General features: G+C 39.6%; 1 protein-coding gene across 2 annotated transcripts; it reads right to left on the reverse strand.

Annotated features, from left to right (window-relative positions):
- Positions 1-4,956: 4,956 nt before the first annotated feature.
- LOC129326676 (arylsulfatase H-like) lies at positions 4,957-20,729 on the reverse strand. 2 transcript variants are annotated; one of them, XM_054974971.1, is made up of 10 exons: positions 20,588-20,729; positions 18,418-18,558; positions 17,522-17,643; positions 16,383-16,505; positions 14,830-15,253; positions 13,228-13,364; positions 12,578-12,712; positions 10,014-10,176; positions 8,229-8,350; positions 4,957-5,327 (listed from the first exon to the last, which is right to left on the reverse strand). In XM_054974971.1, exons 1-10 carry the CDS (start codon positions 20,644-20,646, stop codon positions 4,957-4,959), a joined length of 1,797 nt encoding a protein of 598 aa, XP_054830946.1. In that variant the 5' UTR covers positions 20,647-20,729. The 2 variants fall into 2 exon arrangements, with proteins under 2 accessions (XP_054830946.1, XP_054830947.1); XM_054974972.1 differs by having other exon boundaries at positions 5,235-7,198.
- Between the last annotated feature and the right edge of the window lie 479 nt (positions 20,730-21,208).

The raw sequence follows: 21,208 nt of genomic DNA on the forward strand, positions 1-21,208 counted from the left end.
AGAGAACTGTGATTCTCGAAAGCTTATGCTACAGTAATGTTGGTTAGTCTTAAAGGTGCTACTGGACTCTTTTCTCTTTAGCTCGGTTAATTAACTGCTCACTGGGGGTGGCGGGGGGGGGAGTAATTTTCCTAAGAATTTAATGGTGAGACCATTGCTTTTAAAAGCCTTCTTTAGCCAACTGTTTCTTAAATAATTATAGATTTTAACCTTGTATATATAATATATAGTAGTAAAGGGCTAGGGGTGGCATTACTTAGTGGCGCCTCTGGAGGATCTACAGTTGCCAACTGATAAGGAAAACTTTTCTTGTTAAAAAATTCACCATAGTACCGTTTCAGACCTCTTACAGTGTCTCTTAGGGATTTTGGGGGTTGCTCTCTGTTGATTTCTGTTCCATTTTTCTGATATATGTCAGTTACCATTGGAGAAGTGGAATTATGTTCTTGGGATTCAGAGGCTCTTTGTGTTCTCAATTATTTTATTTCCAATCAGTTTTATCAGGTCGTTAATCACAATCATCCAGATCTTTTGGTCTGGGTGTTATCAGAGTACTGGTGATAACCTACAATATATTTAACTAAACCTCATTTTTAACTAAGCCTCCTGATAAAATTGTCTATTCTGAATCAGTGCATATCGCAATAATTCAAGCAGGAAGTTATGTGGATGAGGAAGGATAAGTTGAAACTAAATCCAGATAAAATGAAGGTGATACAGTGGGAAAAGCTGATGGATGGTCTGAAAGAGCATGACTTTTCCTATCCTGTCTTCATGGGCAATCCTTATTTAACATCTATTTCCGTAATCCAAGCATGCAACAGCATAAGCAAGATTTAGTGTCTGATTAGATGATAAGTTTAAAAGTGAGGTGGGCTCAGGACCTGAGTTGGCCCCCACACACTATCTTTAGGGTGAGTCCTGGATCACATGTTAAAAGAAGCTGGGTTCAGGTTTTCCCCAGCCCAAATCACCTTTAACAAATCATCTAATCAGACTCTCAGTCAATCTTGAGGCTGTTGTATGCCTCAGTAACTTCCTGCTTGGATTATTGCGATATGCATTAAATGCAATTGGCCATGATGATGACCCAGAAGCTTAAGGCAAAATGCAGCTGCTTGTCTCTTAGTAGGTTCTAGGTGCCATATATGTTTTAAGCTGGTTTTAAAAGGCTGGCTCACTGGCTGCCTGTTTACTTCAGGTCTCAGTCCAAAGGTACTGGCTGTCACCATTAGACCCTTCATGGTCTCGAGCCCACATATTGAAAGATCACCTCTCCTTGTTTAATCTATTTGCCAGATTAGATCCTCTCATCAGACTACAAGTGACAAAAGGCACAGGTTGGACACTTGTCAGCTTCCCTCAAGTTTTGATGGGAAATGTAGGCATCCTAGTCTTGCAGCTTGGCTCTCTGACTGCTGTCCAATGGACTTTTCAACTGTCACTTGTCCAACATTCCGCCAAGCTGCCTACATTTCCCATCAAAACTTGAGGGAAGCTGACAAGTGTCCAACCTGTGCCTATTGTCACTTGTAGTTCCGCTCTTAGCAGTCCACTTCATTTGCCATGTTCAGACCTTCTGGGCAAAGTCTTGTTCCTTTTTCTGTTACGACACCAGTCTTAAGGAACTTAAGGCTTTGTCATAGGCAGTTCTCTGCAAGTAAGGCAGTCCTCTTTGGTAGGGCAAATTTTCTCCAAAAAAGGCATTTTCAGATTAATTGTACATCATGATGTTTATGAGCAATGAAATTTTTTTGGCAGGTCTGTGATGTTTAATGGTAGTCTACTTAGATTGGTGTGTTTTGTTATTTATACTGCCTTAAATGAAGGATAAGGCATGATATAAAGTTTTGAACTAAATATTGAGGCAACAGAGAAGGCTAGATAAGGACCTGTCCCATTCCCCATTTTGGCCCATTTCACACACTGCATGTGTATTTTGTTTTCAGGAACTTTCAGGGAAAATTTGATCTTTTCTTCCTCTTCATAGAATGGTCCCATGACAATTAATCCTTTTCTGTTAAAAACACTGGCAAAAATCCAACTAGGATATGTTCAAGACTTGCTAAATTATGGTAAAAGGTACTGGAGTCTCTAGTTAGTTTGTTAGATCACTGAAACAAGCAGCTTCATATCAGTTTATAAATTGCTATGAAATTTTGTTTTGACAGCTACAGGTAGGCAGCTGGTCCCTACAAACTTGGTTTGCCAACCCTAATACATTTGCAGCAGGTGAGAAGAGTCCTAATTCTTGGTAAAAGTAAGATGGACATTGTATGTTATATATATATATATATATATATATATATATATATATATATATATATATATATATATATAAAATCCTATACATAACTGAAAACATACATGATAGAGCTTTTTATAAAAGTGGTTGCACTGAAACAAATATTTTTTCCTCATAGCATATTTTTTACACACACACACAAAAGAGAGAGGGGGTTCTTGAAGAACATATAATTCACCTTGGCATATGGCCCTGGATTTTTTTTTTGCCTAGGGTAATTCTTATTAGAAATGTAATTTGTAAATAAAGAACAAGAATGTATTGCTTTCGGTAACAGTAATTTGAGACCATTGCCATTTTCCCCATTATCTAATTGGGGATGCATTAAGGTAGCTTCTATTAAAACTTACTCTTTCTTTCTTTTACTGTGAATGTTTCATAATTTGAAAGGTCATATCCTAAACTGAACACTTTTGCTTCTTACAAAGGGATTCCTTGTTTGGTTGCTGATGCAGCTTGAAAAACTCAATATAAGTAAGGGGTGCTTCTTGTGAATATCTACATCTTTACACCTATTCTTACTGTAATTCTGCATGAAGAAATAATGGTTTTGTAAATTCATAAAACCTAGCAAACAATAGGACCGTCTGAGTGTTCCAGTTATTTTTGTTTGCATTTTTATAAAATTATTCAACAAATAAACATTTTATATTCTTGATTTTTACATCTGCCTAATTTTTTCCCTTTAATTTTATTGTATTGGAATTTGTATGTGGCATCTATAGCAGAATCAAGAATAGATGGTAGTAGAGGTATGGAGAAAAGTAAAAGAATGCACTTTAAGATTTTCTAGGGAATCATTCTGAGATCCTAAACACTGATTATTTAGTTGATTATGTTGTAGAGCCCAATGATTTAGGAAGCTTCTCAAATATAGTAGTATGATACTACAATTTTCCTACTGTACAATTTTGATCTTGTTTATTCTGTAATTTTTATCTTATATTTACTTTCACAACCAACCTAATGTGGTGTGAGTTACATTCTGCTTTAGAAGAGAATTTTCTACTCTAGTACAATGCTGAACATGAAGTAAATACATGCTTTCATCGCATGTAAAGTGTGCTTGTTTATTCAGGGGATTTTTTTTGGCCACTTAACCCTTTGGTATTCACCATTTAGGAAAAGAATTGTCTTTGATCACGTGTTTTGAATCAGTAAGCACTGGGAAAAATCATAGCTGAGGAGGTTAATAAGGGGAATAGGTGGAAGGAAGGGATGATTTTAAAATAAACTGGGTGTTCCTTCTATTGTGTGGTAGGCAAATTTATTGAGTAGGGTAAAGCCAAGTAAGAAAGGACGTATTTTCTTTAAAAGACCCTTAACCTAAATACGGTCCCCATTTCACTTTCAAAGGAGAATAAATTCTCAAGAGGCTCATCCAAAGGTCAGCAAGCATATCACTGAATTGATTACATTCAGCTGTTTAAACCAGATATTTCACCAATTGATACATTTGTCAGTCATGCCTGGATGGTCCCTTTCAAAACTTACATTGATTTCTGTAGGAAGGGCATTCAAAATGAGGAATATTTCATTTTCTCAAGGGTTAAACTCTGCTTGTTCTGCCCTTCATGAGGAAGCTGCTCATTTACTTTAGAGATGTTCTAATCAACTTGCAGCATATACAGAGTACAGGTGCTTTAGTTCCATCACTCTCACTGAAATGTAAGTATTCAGATTTAGCAATATCGAGATAGGTCTGTTTACAAGGAACACAGCTGGGACAGTTACGGGCATTCAGCACACACCCTAGTTGTTAGCCTGTGAACCACATGTTTAAAACAATGTTGCTATTACTTCCTGCTTGGAAGTAAGAACTAAGACTCAAAGATCTACTGCCACTGGTGGAGTGCTATTTTTGTTATGCAAGTAACTTGTGCAAGACCCCTGAATGGAGAAAGTCAAACTGCAGTTGATTTTCTCTACCAAATTCAGAAGCTTGTACAAGCTGTGTGAAAGGGTTTGTGTACAGATGTATGGAATCATTAAGGGTTTTTTTCACTGTAGTTTATAACCTCCTGGAGCCTTCTCAGTGATTGCATCAATGATGGCAGAAAGGGTAACCTACAGTGCCTTCATAATATTTTGATCGTGACTGCAAAACCAGAAGCATGGAAAAAATTTTGCAGGACAGCAACCACCTACATGCTCATTGTTAGCATCACACCAGGCTGACCACAACCTCTATTAGTCCCAATTAGCTGGAGGGAACCAGTGTTGACAAACACTAATCACATCTGGTGTGATTAGGATTACTTCCATATACAAAAAAACATGCACCTGGATTAAGACACTGATGGCATCACCAAGACTGTCTATACTTGGAGTGGTGAAGTTTTATAGAGGCAGTTTGGACTTCGTGGTTTGCACTTTCCCTAGACTTGAATGTACCATTTTAAAATCCTTAGACCAAAACCAAGATTCAAGAATCAAAGGGAATAGCTTCAAATGCTTTCCACATCCCTCCTTAAAATCCACAATTTGTTGATGCAATCAGTAGCTCAAGTTTCATTCAAGCAGACTTTAGCTTTCCTCACTCTGTCATCAACAAATGCTCCTAGTTTCTTCTCACATGAACCAGGACACAATAGACTGAGTTTAAGACATGAAAAATAATTGTTAAAAAGGATTCTTTGTTGACCATTTTTTTAAATACTTATATGGTCATTATGATTTCCTTTATTACACCAACAGAAGGGGAATGTCCCACAGCATGGCTGCAGCCATGGTTTCCATATATTGTTATATGAACTAAATTGTTCAGGAACAGGAGTGAGTGTCCTGCGATGCTCATCCACCCCTCTTTTGATTTGACTTACAATTGTGTTAAAAAGAGGCTCAGCATTTGGTGACAGAGGGTTGACTTCAGAAGGGTCCTGTAAGAGATTAAAAAGCAAAGGAGGGGTGTGGTGAGTTACGGCCTCTCCAAAACACTGGCACATCCTTTGTCCATAACAGGCTCCAGCCCCCTCTGGATAAAATTTTGGAGTCACATAATGGGCTTTCCAGAGAGCACCACCTGAGAGAAAGAAAATCATTTGTTAAAAAAGATACACAGTGCAATGCCAAAAATAAACGGTTTCTTCATATCTAGGTAATTAATTTTTTATAGCATTAAGATCTGGTTAGTTCACAACAGATGCACTAATGGTATCACCTAAAACTAACTTTCTGATTTATTAAACAACTATCCCTGTTTTGGTCCTGCACTGTGCCTTACATGCTTGGAAGACATAGGCTGAACTGCTGGCTTGTATAATCTCAAAGGGAGAGGGAGAAGCCAAACAACAGCCTGTCCCACTAACTTTTGGTGCATTTTGCAACTTGTTTTTGAACCTAACACCATCTGACCCAATTACATCTCTGACACATTCTGTATTCCATTTTAAGAGTAATCAAATGTCACCCAAGGACCTCACCATCATGCTCCAGACACCTTTTCTTCCTTCACCTTTTGTATCAGATATCTAGCCTGACAGAGAGTACAGTGGAACTCAAAAGTTTGCTCTTTTTTAAATTGATCCAAATACAGGTTTTTGTAAGCAGTCGGCCTGGCCTCCGCCATCTTTAATAGCCATCTAACATGGCTACCTGTGATATAAAATCACAAGGCCCCTGGATTTTAAATGGCTGTTTGGATTCCAGCCAGGGGAATTCCAGCTAACAGTTGCCGAGTCTCACCCAGGAGACCCAGGCATAAAAGGAATGCCACATGTAATTGCGGAGAGACTAGTGGCGATTAATTTTATAGTCTCCCCAGCCCCTAAAGAAATCCAGCGCAACAAAGGTCTTGCAGAGTCACCCCCACTTAACACATTTCTTTCCCTCCTCCCGTGATGAGATCTGTCCATGACTGAGGAGAGAATCAACTGGCATTCATAATTCATTCCTGGGAAGGCACATTCCCTACCTAAATTCATCAACTTAGCTCCGGTGGACTTCATGAGCAAACTGCCCCTTGGTGCAGTGCCAGAACAAATTTTGCATTCTCTTTCACACGCCCTGGCAGCTAGCAATCAAGGTAATCAAACCTTTTGTTACTCCCAGGAACTGACCATTAAAGTCTTTGTTCCAATGGCTGGGTAGGCTACCCCACCTTTTACCCTGTAAGATTAGTGCCCTTGCCCCATTCAAATCATGCATGTTTCAAGGATCCCTGCTTCCAGGACGCTGCTCCCTTAGGGTCTCTTCCCTAAGACTCTCTCTCTGTACATGCTTACTGGATCCGAAGCACTGTTCCCTTGAGGTTTGCCCTAAGCCTCTTGCTCTCCTGGCCAAGACTGCTGGCGTTTGAAGCTGCCCCCTTCCCCATGGACTGGACTACTCTTCAGGATAGGTAGATAAACTTTGCCCTCCCTAACTCTATCCCAACTTCTGCCTAATTTCCCAGGACTCTGTGTATGTGTAACCATTTTTACTATTTACCCTGTGTGTGTACATGCATGCATTTTCCTCTTTCAATAAAATACTGCTCTTTGAAATTTAAGCACCAGCCTCATTTTCTATTTTGGGAAGGGACTCTGTAAAAATTGGTGAAAAAGATCCCATAGTTACTGCCTCTTGCATAGCCATCTTCCTTGCTGCAACCCCCCCCCCACTATTTTCTTACTCGCAAGGAGACCAATTCAGGTAACAGTTTGGGACTTTTACTCGTCCCTTGGAAAGGATGCGTTGGTTCTTCCGAACAGAAGATTTTTCAGGAAATGCACTTTTGAGTTTCTTCTATTTACTTTTGTAACCTCTATTCTCATACTGCTTTTGCCAGTAAAGATAAGTGTATTAGCTGCCTTTAAGTAATACTCTGGCGGTAGGTGGGGTGAGCAGGCATACAGAATTCCACTTCTTCCCTTCACAAAGCCTTGGCACTAAAAATATCCATAGTGAGGGCAGCTGTCAATGAAGAACAAAGTTGTTAAGAAGTAAGAATATTAGTGAGAATATTAATATTCTTAAGAAGTAAGAATATTAGTTAGGCAGTCTAGCAACCCATCATAGTTGATATTCCAACTAAAGCAATGGGCAACCTGTTTTATTTTGCTTGTTAAATGTAAAGCAAGTGGCATACAATATGATTAAAAAAGGATTTAGCTAACCCTCAAATGGTACATTTATTTATTAGTTCTGTTTTGTTAACTGTTAATTCCACAAAATCCACATTCAGACTTATTCATAAGCTCCTATGATCAAGTTCTTAATAGCTGATACACAGATTGCAACTTTCATTTTATTGTTGGGGTGCTGAAAACTTTGTGAAGCCAATATATACTAGAACTAATTTGGGATATGACAGCTAACAGGCTGCACAGCTATGACCATATGAGTCAAATTTAAACTCAGATTCAGATATCATAACCTCTTAGAAATACTGTTACTGTAAAAAACTGAAGATAGTCAAGTTTCAGGAAAGGAAATAAAAAATGCAAGTTGTGAGGGGAAAACCATAGGTTGTTCTGCCCTCTAGTGGGATATTTCATGATATACCTATGCAACTTGGAATTGGGGAAGACAGTATCACTGGAAAAGATGTGAAATATAAAAATATGCACACCTTCAGGTTAATTTAAAACTATTTCTCTTTCTGTATTGTGTTTAAGGACAGAGCTAGATTTGACACTATCAGTAACTTAAGCTGTAGCTACAGAAGTATGAATTCACTACACAGAGTGCAGCTTCTCAAACGTTTAATAAACAAGTGGTTGTCAAGTTAGATCTGATATCTGAAGAAATGAGCCAGGACTCATGAAAGTTCATTCCCTACCACAATTCTTGTTAGTCTTATAGGTGCTACTGGACTCTTGCTCTTTTCTACTGGGCGTCAAGTTGACCATGATGAATGAATCAAACTTTGAACTAAAGTGTTTTTTTTTAAGTGTCCTTCAAATATAAAGATCTATTACAGAGACAAACATTTTATACTCACTCTCCTTCTGGTACCAGCGTACTGCATGTAAATATGATCCACAATAGTGAAACATGAATTCATGCTCCGAGTGCTGTGCTGATCCCTGCAGTAACGGTAGTAGGTTCTGGCCATCAATTACTCTAACATGAAGGAAATAACAAAATTAATTGAATCAGTATCTGTACATTCACAACACTATGGTTTTCAAGGTTTCATGATGGAATACACATTAGTTAAATGGTTTAAAAATAAGTTTGAATTTTTAGTTTAAATGGATACTTATTTTTTCCTGGCTAAACTTCATACTTCAGCTGCGAGACAACCCATAAGAAATAAGGATCAAACCATAAACGTAACAAGAGTCCAACATCCAGGATTTTGCGCTTAGTTACACAACTTAAACAACAGATCTGTTCTGGATGCAAGTACCTTTGTACACTCACAGAATTCCCATCCCTTGAATCACCTCATTGCTTATTTCAATGGACAACCGTATGTACATGTGCAACCAACAGCACATATGGATCAGAATGAATGGTCTGTTTCCCCGTGTGGACAAGAGATCTCTATGCACATCTCAGCACACATGGATTTCTGGATCTGGGCAGGGTTATACAAAAGCTGGGGTCATTTGTGCCTTTTTACTGGGGGAGGGCACACAGAGACAACCATGCCATGTATTCAAATTCTTAAAAACTTACTCATATGAATAAGCTCATGAACCAAACATGTAAAAATTTTGACTATGAAGACTTGTTTGTAACAAATCAGGGACAACTCCATCATGCTTGGATACTATGGCTGCAAACTTGTAGTTATCAAGATATCATATATCCATGGACCACTATCGCTCTTTTAATGAAAATATTCATGTAAACTTACTCTGAATAATTTTTTTTTAAAAAAAATCATTCTCTTTAGTTAAATCCTTGCAAAACATATCCAATATTAAGGACAGATGTATGAAATATGTTCTTAGTGTGATGATTGTAAAGTTTCATTGAACCAAAAACAGGGATACAACAATATGAAGTACATTTTTACAAGATGTTTATTGTTGAAAGCAAATATGTCTTAATAAGGAATGCTCAAACATCCACCAGTTCAGCCCATTTCCTGTTGGCAGGTGATGATCAAGCAGCCAATTAATCAATGGGCGGCTTATACCCTGCCCAGGTGTATTTCGAGGAAGAGACTGCCTGCAGGCACCACAAGTTGACTCCCAGCTGATGAGTGATCAGATGGGAGTCAGCTTCTGACCACCTGGGGAAATTTTGCTCTGTACCCATCTAAGTTTCTTTTTGCAGGGAGAGGGATCATGAGCCAAATCCCAGATGATCCGCTAGAAGTCAGGTTTTTCTGATCTCACACATCCTGCACACTTTGCTGCCTTGCAGACTTGTTGAGATATAGTAAATTGCATGGAGCATGGAGTGATGATCAAAAGCCCAGCTGATTTCCCATCCTCCCTCCAAGTTGTTACCTTGGGCTTCACAGAAAAAAAGAGAAATGAGCTCTTATTCCTCTCTCTTTGGCAACTTCACCGTGTAGCCATTTTGCTAAGTGGTCAGACTCAACCTCAATTTCTAGGTGATCCCCCATCAGCTGTGAGTGGGTTTATGACCAACAGGCAGCTGCAAATTTAGAGTCTGGCAGGTATTCAAGTTGCTTGATGCAATCTAAACATATGCCTTGTCAGCTCAGATTTGTTCATGAGCATTGAACAAAGTAAGTTTGTCTGCCTGACAGGTTCACTTAAAAATGTGTGGCATTCTTAATCAACTTTAGACCAGCATTCTGTACCTGTCTTGTGGCACTGATGCCCCAGCCAGGTGAGCTACTGTGGGATAAATATCCATAAGATGTGTTGGTTCATCAATAATAGTGTCAGTAGGGACCATTCCTGGCCATCTAACTATTCCAGGCACACGGATTCCTCCTTCCCAGCCTCCCATGCCTTTTCCACCTGTCACGGAAGCAGTGGGACAACAGACAATTCATTAAAAGTTGAGATGATAATATAATTAATTTCTCCAATCCAACTATCGTCCTCTTCACACTGGTCAATTGCTTGAAGCATTTAAAGCTCCCCTTTGACTCTGAATAGAAAAAAACAAAAGAAACAGCAATGCAAACCAGATTTTAAAGATTTTAAATATTAAAAGTATAAGAGGGTCTTCACTTGGTTCCTAAAGGTTAACAAAGATGGTGGCAGGCAGGAACACATATCTAAGAAGAAGAATCCAGAGTCTGGGGCTGGGAACCAACAAAGAAAAGGCTCCTTCTCCAATCACTTTCCTCTGTTTTGAAGGCAGAGGTAATATGGAAAAAGACCACAAGCAAGTATCAACTTATAAGCAGGACCATGTGGGAACAGGCATTCCTTTAGTAATCCAGCCATTTAGGGCTTTAAATGTTAACCCCAGTACTTCAAACTAAGTATGAAAACAAACAGGAAGTCAGCAAACATGTTTTAACACAAGGTAATATGCTTATGGAGGTTGGTTCAAGTTGTCAGATCTGTGGCTAAATAATAGTTGTAATCCAGACTACCTTCTGCAATCAGACAAGAGTCCCTTGTTTTCAAAAGATTTACTGAAAAAGGCAACCATTATAGTCCACTGGCCCAGATGCAATATCTGGGCTGGTACACGTGTATTGTTACGAATGATAGACAAAGAACAAGGTACAGAGTATCAAACCCCAGCAGGCCCAGCCTCCCCCCATAGTTCTCAAAACAAGCCCCTTGAAGCTGAGAAAGTGAAAGTTTCCCAAGGCTGGAAAAGCTGAAGTCAAAACATTCTTCTTCTGTGAGATAACTGCGAGGGAGCGTCTTGGCACCTGTGAAAGAAGCACTCAGAATACTAAAAGAATTAAAATGGAGTCTCTTTGGTTATACATAGAGAAAAACATTCTGAACCTGACACAAGTTAACAATCTGGCCGATATGGATTTTTTTCTCATTTAAACTTTCTGAACACTTTTCAAAGACAGATTACTGTAATGAGATGTATGTGAAATTATCCTGGAGGTTACCCTGGCATCGATAACTATTGCCAGGTTATAGCTACAGTCAGAAATAGACAAGCCTCTCCACTTACATAAGATACATTGATTTGAACTGAGTGTCCATTACACAACAGGTTAGTACATGTCATGTATAGTCATTTTCTGTTGCTCAGTTTCATTCACACACATAACCAGTTTTGACAAACATTTTTCCTATTCTTGCAAGGACCAATTTATGCACCATTCTGAGGTAACTGTTGTGATTACCTTATAGTGAAGAACAATTTAGAATCCATTGTTTTTTTAAGAATTCACTATGCACCCCCTACTGTAGTAGAATATTAGCTTTTTATACCACCCAGTGGCCAAACTCTTCTTTGAGCCCAGTCTAGAAACGCAACATGCCCAGCTCCCATTCCATACTGCTATCTCATGTGTTAAGAAAGAACCTTTTCTGCCCCCCTCCATCCACTGAAATGCTGTAAACAAACAATATCCTAGTAATGGACTTGCAGACAAGGGTACCATGCCCAGGAACTGGTTTTCAGCAGGTCTTAACTAGTCAGTCCCCTCCCAGTTCTTGTGCTTTGCCACCAAGTTCTACCAGAAGTATAATATCCAAAGAAAGGCACAGATTTTGCCATAGAAAATAGTTTCTATTAGCCAAGATCCCGTGAGGTGGGTCACAATCTGCTATCAACTATTGTTCCAAGAAACTTTATAAAGCTGGCCTTTGGCTATAAAGATTTCATTCTGTTCTGTGGAAAAATCAGGCAGAAGCCCATCAAAAATATAAAAACCTGAGAATCTAATAAGTGTCCTCCTGTTCTGGATTCTCTTTGGAAGTCCTTGAAGAAGTTTGGCTCCCCACATCGTACCTTTTGAGCCTCTCAGTCCTACACAAAGTAAGGACTATCCTTCTGCTCACATCATCATACTTCTGTTCCATTTCAAGCCAAACTTCTTGTATATATTGCATTTAATAAACATACTAAGAAATTGCTAGTGTGTCCTGTTAGCTTTATCAAGAGACCTGAATGGATAAAAAGGAAGAAAAATGCTTCCTGCTCTCACTGAATTCAGATGGAAATGTTATTTCACAGATGACTGCAAATATCACTTAATAGCCCCAACATATGACAAGGCTCTCTAAAGATGAACTTTTTATCATGTATAGAAAGTAGCATCAATAGAACAGTTTCAGTAACCTTTTTACAATCAAATTTTATGTTAGTGGAAAATTTCACCAGTGCCTAATCTATATGATTTTAAAAAACAACAGATTAAGGATATTTAAGATCTAGGGCAACCTTTTCCTCCTTCCGTCAAAGTTCTGCAGGTACACATGTGGATCTTACCTTTGTAAATACTATTCCACCCACCGAGCTGGAAAGCTCCATCTCTAGCCTCCAGAAATCCTCCATGGTCAGATGTGAAGTAAGTAAAAGTGTTATTCCTCAATCCGTTTTTGTCAATTGCAGCAAGAATTTTTCCTATATAGGAAAAAAGTCCCAAGAACTCATTTAAAACCAAACAGAAATTGCATCTGTAAAATTCCTGTCTGAACATGTTAAGAACATGTACGCATAACTACAGATAGAGAATATAATAGAAGAGACCCTTATTTCTCCTCCTAGCCTTTTTCCAGATAGCAGATTATCTTGATGGAATTAATTGAAGATATCCTTAAAAAGAAAATTGATTCTGGATAAAAAGGCTAGGAGGAAAAATGGAAGGATACTTGTATTTCTGGTATAATACCCTACATGCACTTAATGTGGTCAAAAATTTTTTGAATATGATTAACAGGCACTACAATGGAGCTGCTGACGCTCATGAAGTTGGGAGACAGAATTCCAAAGTGTCTGCAAATCATGTACTAAGCAGAATACTACTTTTTCTCTAAAGGCATTGAAGATGTAACAAATTCAGGAAAAGGAGAAAAATAGCGGGAAGGTCATCGTTACTTTGTCACTTCACAAAGTGCAGCTGCTGAAATATGACTTACCTACCATCCAATCCATTTCCTCTACATTGTCTCCATATAAACCATGTCTGCTTTTCCCACGAAACATTTTTGTAGTGACAAGTGGTGTATGGACATGTAAAAAGGAAACAAAGAGGAGGAATGGCCCTTTTTGGTTTCTGAAAGAGAAAAAAAAAGAATATACAGAAACCCTTTAATGGTTTTCCCATTACAGATTATCTTTAAACTAAACAAGATCTGTAGTTGAGGAGAGGTGTGATCTTGCTGAGCCAATATCCAACCATTGGCTCATAAGATGATATCAAATTGATTGCCTTTGCTATGAAAGAAGCTTTCCTCTGTTTTCATGGAAGGCAGTCATTATGGGAGTCAAACCCATAAAATACAAGGAAAGGAAAGAGAAGAGTGTGCCATAGTGGTGGTCCTATTCCAAGATGTCACACCCAGGACATCTGCAATGTTTGGCTAAAACTGGGAGCTTTCACTAAATACTTCCACTTTGGAAGCAGAAATCTCATGTCCTCTTAGAGTAGTAAAATAGATGTGTGTCTGGATTATGAATAATGAAGTTCTAGTCTGAAGTTCACTGCTGCCAGTGTGGTGTAGCAGTTAGCATAATAGCATGCCAGACTAAGAACTGAAAGACCAGGGTTCAAATCTCCATTGCTTCATGAAACTCACTGGGAGACCTAAGTGGGCCATTCACATTCTTTCAGCCTAACCTACCTCTCAAGGTTGTAGTAAGAATAAATGATAAGGGGAGAAACAACGTAGGCTGCCTTGAGTTGTTTGGAAGAAGAACAGGTTAAAATGTGCTGAATTTGTTTTTTGTTATTTGTTTTATTTATTGTTATTGCTTAAATTTGTTTTATTTATTTTTGATGTAACTTATGTACTGCTTTTGTTTCACATGAAGTATTCAAGATAGCTAACTCTGACAAAGCTCCATAAAGCAGGATAAAAAGTTGAAAAAAACCACAACCTGAGTAGCATTAACATCAAAACTTCAGTCATACATCAACACTGTTAAATGGACTTCTGGAATGAAATTGTCTTAAATTTATGGCCATATGAGGCTGCAAAGGGGAGAATAATTTCACTTTGTGGGATAGGCAGTGCTACAGCTTGATGGGAGGCAGCTGAAAAGGCCACAAACTCACTAGTGGGCCTTAATGCTTTCCTCCCATCTTCAACACTGCAATAGTAAAACAATTGTGTCTGCCAATGCTGATTCAAGCCAAATTACTGAAAAGCTTAATTTGTAATTTACAAGTTATACACAACCGTTTCCTTGTAGCTGGCTTTTATAAAAAAATCTGTACCCAAGGAAAAAAGTGGAGGAAGGGAATCACATTCCAAGGTCAGATGATTTCCCCCCATACAACAGAGCTATGAATGAATTGGTTATGTGAAGATTCTGTTCAAAGTATGCCAATAGTGTATGGCACACAGATCTGAAACAATAGAATTGGTGCCTTAATCCTATGATACTATGTACTGAATTGAGAAGTTACACTTGCAACGGAAGGCATCTTCCACCCTACACACTTATTTGTTAGAAGTTTCCAATAAGGACACACATCTGAAATCTGAAAAGGAGAAGGGGGCAAATTTCTTGGTTACCGTTCAATAAATGAGATGGTTTCTTTCAGCATCCTGGAAGCAGACATCTCTGGCTCCATTGGTTGCTCAATAATAACATGATCTCTTAATATAATACAGTTCCAGTAACTCACAAATCCATAACTGATAAACCAGCAGATGAAAAACAAGATGCCACACAACGTAATGAGGGCAATTATTTTCCATTTTACAGAGCACAAACCAGTCACTTTTCCCAGCAAAAGAGTGAACACCAAAAGGGCAACTATGTGTGTGTAAAACCAGTAGGTAGCTCGCTGATTTACTCCAACCTCGGGATTCTTCCTTGACTGACAATCATTTACAAGGGTAAAAGGAGTTCCATAGAAGTAATCAAAGCCATGGCTCAAAGGATGGTGACAATGATCGCTACGGGATTCACAGTTCAAACCCTGGTGCCATTTTCCTGAATAGAAAACATTGTCAGAATGTTTAACTCGTCATCAAACTTCAAGTATTTCTTTAACATCTTGTTATAAAAGGCATATTCACATTTGTAAAATACTGACAAGCAGTGATGCTTAGCATATGCTCAACAGACACCCCCCTATCCCACTACCAAATATGTTCTAAGGACAGCATGGCACCAGCTTCATTTCATAAAGACAAATTCTGCAGGGTAACTATTCAACTCTTCATCTACATTAATTGTTAGACTTCAGCCTAAGCCAATGGAAAAAAAACTATATAAGAAGAGCCATACTGGGTCAGACCAAAGGTTCACCATCCTGTTTCGCACAGTGGCCATCCAGAGATCTATAAGCAAAGCACAGAGCTCAGAAGAAAGTAGTTTAAACCTTTGGATGGGAGAGACAGCTCACATGAGGCCTTTGAGAAAGAGCTTGCTTCCTTATTATGGCTGCTCTCCCTGAGATTTCATTTGGAGTTTGAAACTGGAATATTCGAGGTCAGACCTCAAGATCTGGTAAATTTATTAAGCTGATGGTTTAAGTGGCTTTTAAGATGAGATTTTAATTTGTATGTTTTAATTTGTTGGCTGCCGTGGTGGCCCTATGAGGGCAGAAAGGTGGGGTAAAAGTAGGGATTTCCGGTGCCTGCCAGCAGCAGGCAACCTCCCGGTGGTTTTCTCCTGTCTTGCAGGAGGTTGCAAGACATCCAGAAATTTCCCGCCACAGGCAGGCATCCCTTACACAAGTGTGGCATGTGCACTCCAGGTGGGCATGATGACATCACTTCTAGAAGTGACATCATCACGCTGTCCATGGGAATGCTCTGGTGCTTTCTTTGGGCTGATTTTGGCCCCAAACATGCTGATTCTTAAAGAGCTGGCCCAATGCAAAGCGCAAGAGCACTCCTGCAGCCAGCACAATGTTGACACTTCAAGGAGGAAGGGAGGCACCTCTCTCTCCCATTGGTAAGCCTTGGCAACCCTAGGTAAAAATCTCGTTAATAATGATAATGATAATGATAATGATAATGATAATGATAATGATAATGATAATGATAATGATAATGATAATGATAATGATAATACCTGTCAATACAGAGTAATGAAAGAGATCTACATAGTGTACCTATCAGGCCAGTTGCATAGCCTTGCTGCTGTAACAACTTTGCAAAAGTTGTTTCATTGTTGGGAAGCCCTCCTGAAGCAGCAACCCAATAGAGGACACGTTGTTTATTGCTGGATGCCATACCTATAATGGAAAGAGAGAATGGGGCAGGGGGACATGTTTATTTTCTGGAAAATACAAAATTATAAAGAGATGTGTGAAGACTGTTCCGTCAATGTAGTCTGACTTGATGATTGCAGCAAGCAAGCAAGAACCGCTGACATCTCAAGTCTCACTGGTTGCTTGAGACCAGAGTCTTGGCCTGCACAAGTCCTCAGTCTGCTAGTGGCCTCCAGATGGCAAATGGACCCACATCAATGCGTCTCTCAGTTGCTGCCTGGCAACTGACTAAGCCTGGCAATGTTCCTGCAGTGTGGTCACAGTTTTACCACTGGAATGGCCAGGCTGTGCAAATTCCTCATACACTCAAGGCATAAATAGGCATGAGTAGGCCAGGGGGCAACTGGAGCCCTGTCATCCTTCACAACTGACCAAGAGGCACAGGAATTGCTTTATTTTGCCATGCTAGGGCCTATTACGGATGTTTAATTTATTTTATTACATTTATATCTCACCTTCATTTGATTATGGAACACAAGATGGAATCCACATGTTCCCAAGAGGTCTCCTGTCCAGGCACTTATCAGGCCCAGGCTTGCTTAGCTTCAGCAAGTTTAGGGGTACCATTCCCCTGCCCCAGTCTTCCCCCCTCCACCTACTTACTTGACTGGTGGGGGGATGTGCTCCCCTGGATGCCCCCCAGGCACCGCAGCATGCCCCTGGGCAGCATGGCGCGCTCCCACACCCACAGCAGCCCATTTGGGCCAAAATGCACTGTGCAGCAGGCCTGTTTCAGGACGAATCGTGCCCTGCAGTGGGCCGATCCAGCCCATGGGAGTGCTCCCAGCTGCCATTTGAGGGGAAGTAAAGGGACCTGGCCACCCTAAGCAAGTTTGATAAATCACATGCTTTCCAGCCGTACCCTGGGCCCACTGCAACACTGTTGCACAGAAGGCAATGGCTCACCATTATCCGCTGTCTACACCTGTTATGTCCTCTGCATGCATAAGCACCAGTCACCCACTAAAGAGATTGCCAACCTGATCTGACGGGGTATCTGCCAGTCAGGAAAGCTGCTCTGCTTGGAGTACAAAGAGATGCTGCAGCAATATGTTGAGTAAGTTTCACTCCTTCCTTTGCCAGCTGATCAATATTAGGGGTCCTAGATATGAAAAATCAATAAATTAATATGATTACATCCCCAATTGAATCCTATCTTCAGCTGACTCATTGACAAAGAAAAACTAAAGGAATAAGAAACCTTTCCTCGTAGAGGGTTGAATAACAAAAACTGATATTATATATCAGTTATATATTATATATAGGTATATATTATATATTAATTTTTAAAAGGATTCATTATGAATAATCAATTTAACAATTGCACCTCAAACAGAACAATAGGGCAGTATTACATAAAAGTACAACTCCAGCAACACTAAAAAAGAATCGAATACTGGATGACTGTTCTAGCTTGGGGGATCAAGTTTATTGCAGACACAAAATTACTTGTTGCTTCCAGTAGGCTGCAACGTTCAGAAAAACAGTAACAAAGGATTTAAGTTCGAGTTGTTCATGCAGCACAATTTATCCTAATAGCTAATTGTTCATGTAACTTCCCTAGAATTTTTGTACATGAAACAAACCTGACTGAAACAAGAGATGCATTAAACCTTATAAAAGAAAATGTTCCTTGGTCTGCTACAGGCATTTACAAGTTGTTGTACTGCATGTTTTAGTTCAATATTTTATTTGATTTTCAAGTTAGTGGGATACTTTCTGGTTTTTTAAAATTATATATTCCACTTCTTCCTTCATAAATACCCTTAATTTCAACTGAGTTTTTGCATAGTACTGTTAAAATGTAGGCACATTTTCTGGCTTCTTCCTTTGGGGTTTAGGGATTAGAGCAAATTTACTGTCATGTTACACTTACCTGATTGTGGCATTACCATAGCAGCCCAAATCACCATAGCCAAGGTCATCTGCCATTATTAGCAAAATGTTGGGTCTTGATGGGACCAGTCCGGAAGTTAGGGAAAATAAAAAGGGTGCCAGCATAACCGCTAGATTGTATCTACATGAAGAACAGCAATACTGTTAAATAGATTGGAATTTTCTCAGGATGGATTTTCAAAAGCATTTTTGGTAGGAAATATTTTGCCCTGTGTTCTCCAAAGGCCAAGTACTCAGAGGAAGAGAGGCTGTGGCTCAGTGATAAAGCATCTGCTTGGCATGCAGATGGTCCCAGTTCAATCCCCAGCGTCTCCAGTCAAGATGATCAAGTAGTAGGTGATGTGAAAGACTGCAGCCTGAGATCCTGGGGAGCCACTACTAGTCTCAGTAGACAGACAACACTAGGCTTGATGTATCAATGGCCTGATTCAGTATAAGGCAGCTTTATGGTTTTGTTTTTCAGAATGTTTATAAAATAAAGAGTAACAGTTTTATGTATATTCCTTACACGAGTATTTTGTGATTTTTTGGGGGGGGGGGGGTAAAATACATTTTCTATTAGGTTGAAGAGAGATGCTTTCTGTGGTTCCTGTGAAGAATTTTGGGATTGTTCCATGATACAAACTGTGGGGAAGAGAGTACATTGATCAGGCCCCTGAAGCTGGACAAAAGGGGGTTTAACTGTTCTTCTTTACTTGATTTCCATGATTGAAAATCTACCCCCCACAACAAAACACAGCTACTTTAATCCTCAGTAAGGAAAAAGATAAATATATTATGGATACCTGCATTTTTTTCCCTACCAGGGAAAGCATTATGGAGAGCATTTCCAGTTGCAGAAATGGGGGAGAGAAAAACCATTACATAAGATAATTCTGGACTACTTCAGGTTAGGGAATTGGCTTCACCTTCATTTTATACTCACAGCAGCCACCCTGAGAGGTAGGTTAGGCTGGGAGAGAATAAGTGGCCAAATAGCGCCCAGAAAGCTTCCATGGCAGGATGGGAATTCAAACCATGATCTCCCATATTCTAGTCTGGCACTCGAAGCACTACATCTTAGTAGGTCAATATGATGAGCTGAATGACCATGGCTCCATGGGATCCTACCACTTCTCCATAAATGGGATGGCTTAAGTTCCTGAACCGGGCAAAAGCAGCTGCACATCCTAATTTACCAACCCTGAACTGATCAAGCACAAATGAACTTCACCAGGAAACACAGAGGCAACTCAGGAGTTCAGCTGCCGTCTGGCTGAAGGCGTTTGAACTGTTTCCCCCCCCCCCCCTACACCTACAGTGTCTTTACAGCATACCACAAGTTAGGGAGCCAAGGAAGTTTCCTTGGAAACAGCGTACTCTTGTCCTGCACTCCCTTCACTCTGATGTCTGCTGAAAAAGGCAAACAGAGCAGAGAAACACCTGCCTTTATAGGCATAGTTGGTCCTTCAAAGAGCCAAGTCCCAAGCCACATAGGGCTGTACAGGTCATTTTCAGCACTGAGGGTTGCCAACAACCTGGAAAAAAAATCTAGCCCCTTTAACAGAGGTTTAATGTGTGGAAATAGGAAGCTGAAGCTTTTCATGGCACAGAGGTAAATAATATTACCTGGTAAAAACCATCCCATTAAGTTTCTGTGAAAGGGTCAGGATTTTTTTTTCTAGGCTGTTGGCAACCCTACTAGCACTTTAAATTGAGTACACAAATGAGCTGGTAGAGCCTATGAAGATGATATAACATCGACATTGTGTGTTCCTCTCAGCTGGTCCCCATTATATCCCCTTCTCCCCCTTTTTTATCTACTGAGCATCCAACCTTATGAAGAGTTCTGGGGGACCTGAAAGCTTACCATTTTGTTTGATTTTGATTGTTTCTAATGAATATTAATTTATTTCTACATCCCTGCTGTGCTGTAAAGTAGTACACCCACTTGCATGAATGAATAAATGTATACCACATATTCACTTTTGCATTCACTGCTCTATATAACTCTTCTGACGGATAATGCTAATTTTAATGCAGTAACATGACATGGTTAACATATACAGCATATACATTCTTGAGACGAATACTCCTAAACTCTTGTAAAAGTCAAGAAATCCCCTAGTCAGTAACCACAAAAGCCCAGCATTAAAAAGGAAACCCCAAACCTTTGCCAAATGTTTTTCTCCTCTCTGGAGATTCCTCTTTCCAAGGCGACAAGCATCATCAATCCCTTTGGTGTTAGGAACCAATACAGCTAGAGCAGCCTTCAGCCTTCCCACCCCTTTTTTGACAGTCTTTGAGTCTTTTCCCCTCTCTCAGTTGCTTCACGGTTTGCCAAGCACCTGTGTGGAATTTTGTGACAGAATTCCTGTTAATAATTGACCTGAATCGCTGATTGACAGAGTACAAAGTGCATCTTTCAGAAGCTTTAAAAGCTGTAGTGATCACCCATGCCCCTCTCTTCTGCTACACTGGTCTGAATAACACTTCCTGATTGCATCTGCTCTTTTCATATTTTGGTCCTGAAGCCATCAAACAGATGTTAGGATCATTGCCTTATTAAATGTTTTGCCACATCTCCCCATAGCTTGTCCTCACTGCTTTTCCTCAGCTTGAAGAAAAATATTCTTTGGTTAATACCCTATTCTGAAGAGAGTGGGATCTACAGAAGACAATGAAGAATCCCTGTTGCAATTTAAATACTGGCTTTGTACGTGTGAGACAGTGACAAAAGTGTTAGGGAACTAGTGCCTCCTCCATTGGATTCATGGACTGGGCTTGATGAA

This window comes from Eublepharis macularius, chromosome 3, assembly GCF_028583425.1.
Source record: "Eublepharis macularius isolate TG4126 chromosome 3, MPM_Emac_v1.0, whole genome shotgun sequence".
Classification (NCBI taxonomy): Eukaryota; Metazoa; Chordata; class Lepidosauria; order Squamata; family Eublepharidae; genus Eublepharis; species Eublepharis macularius.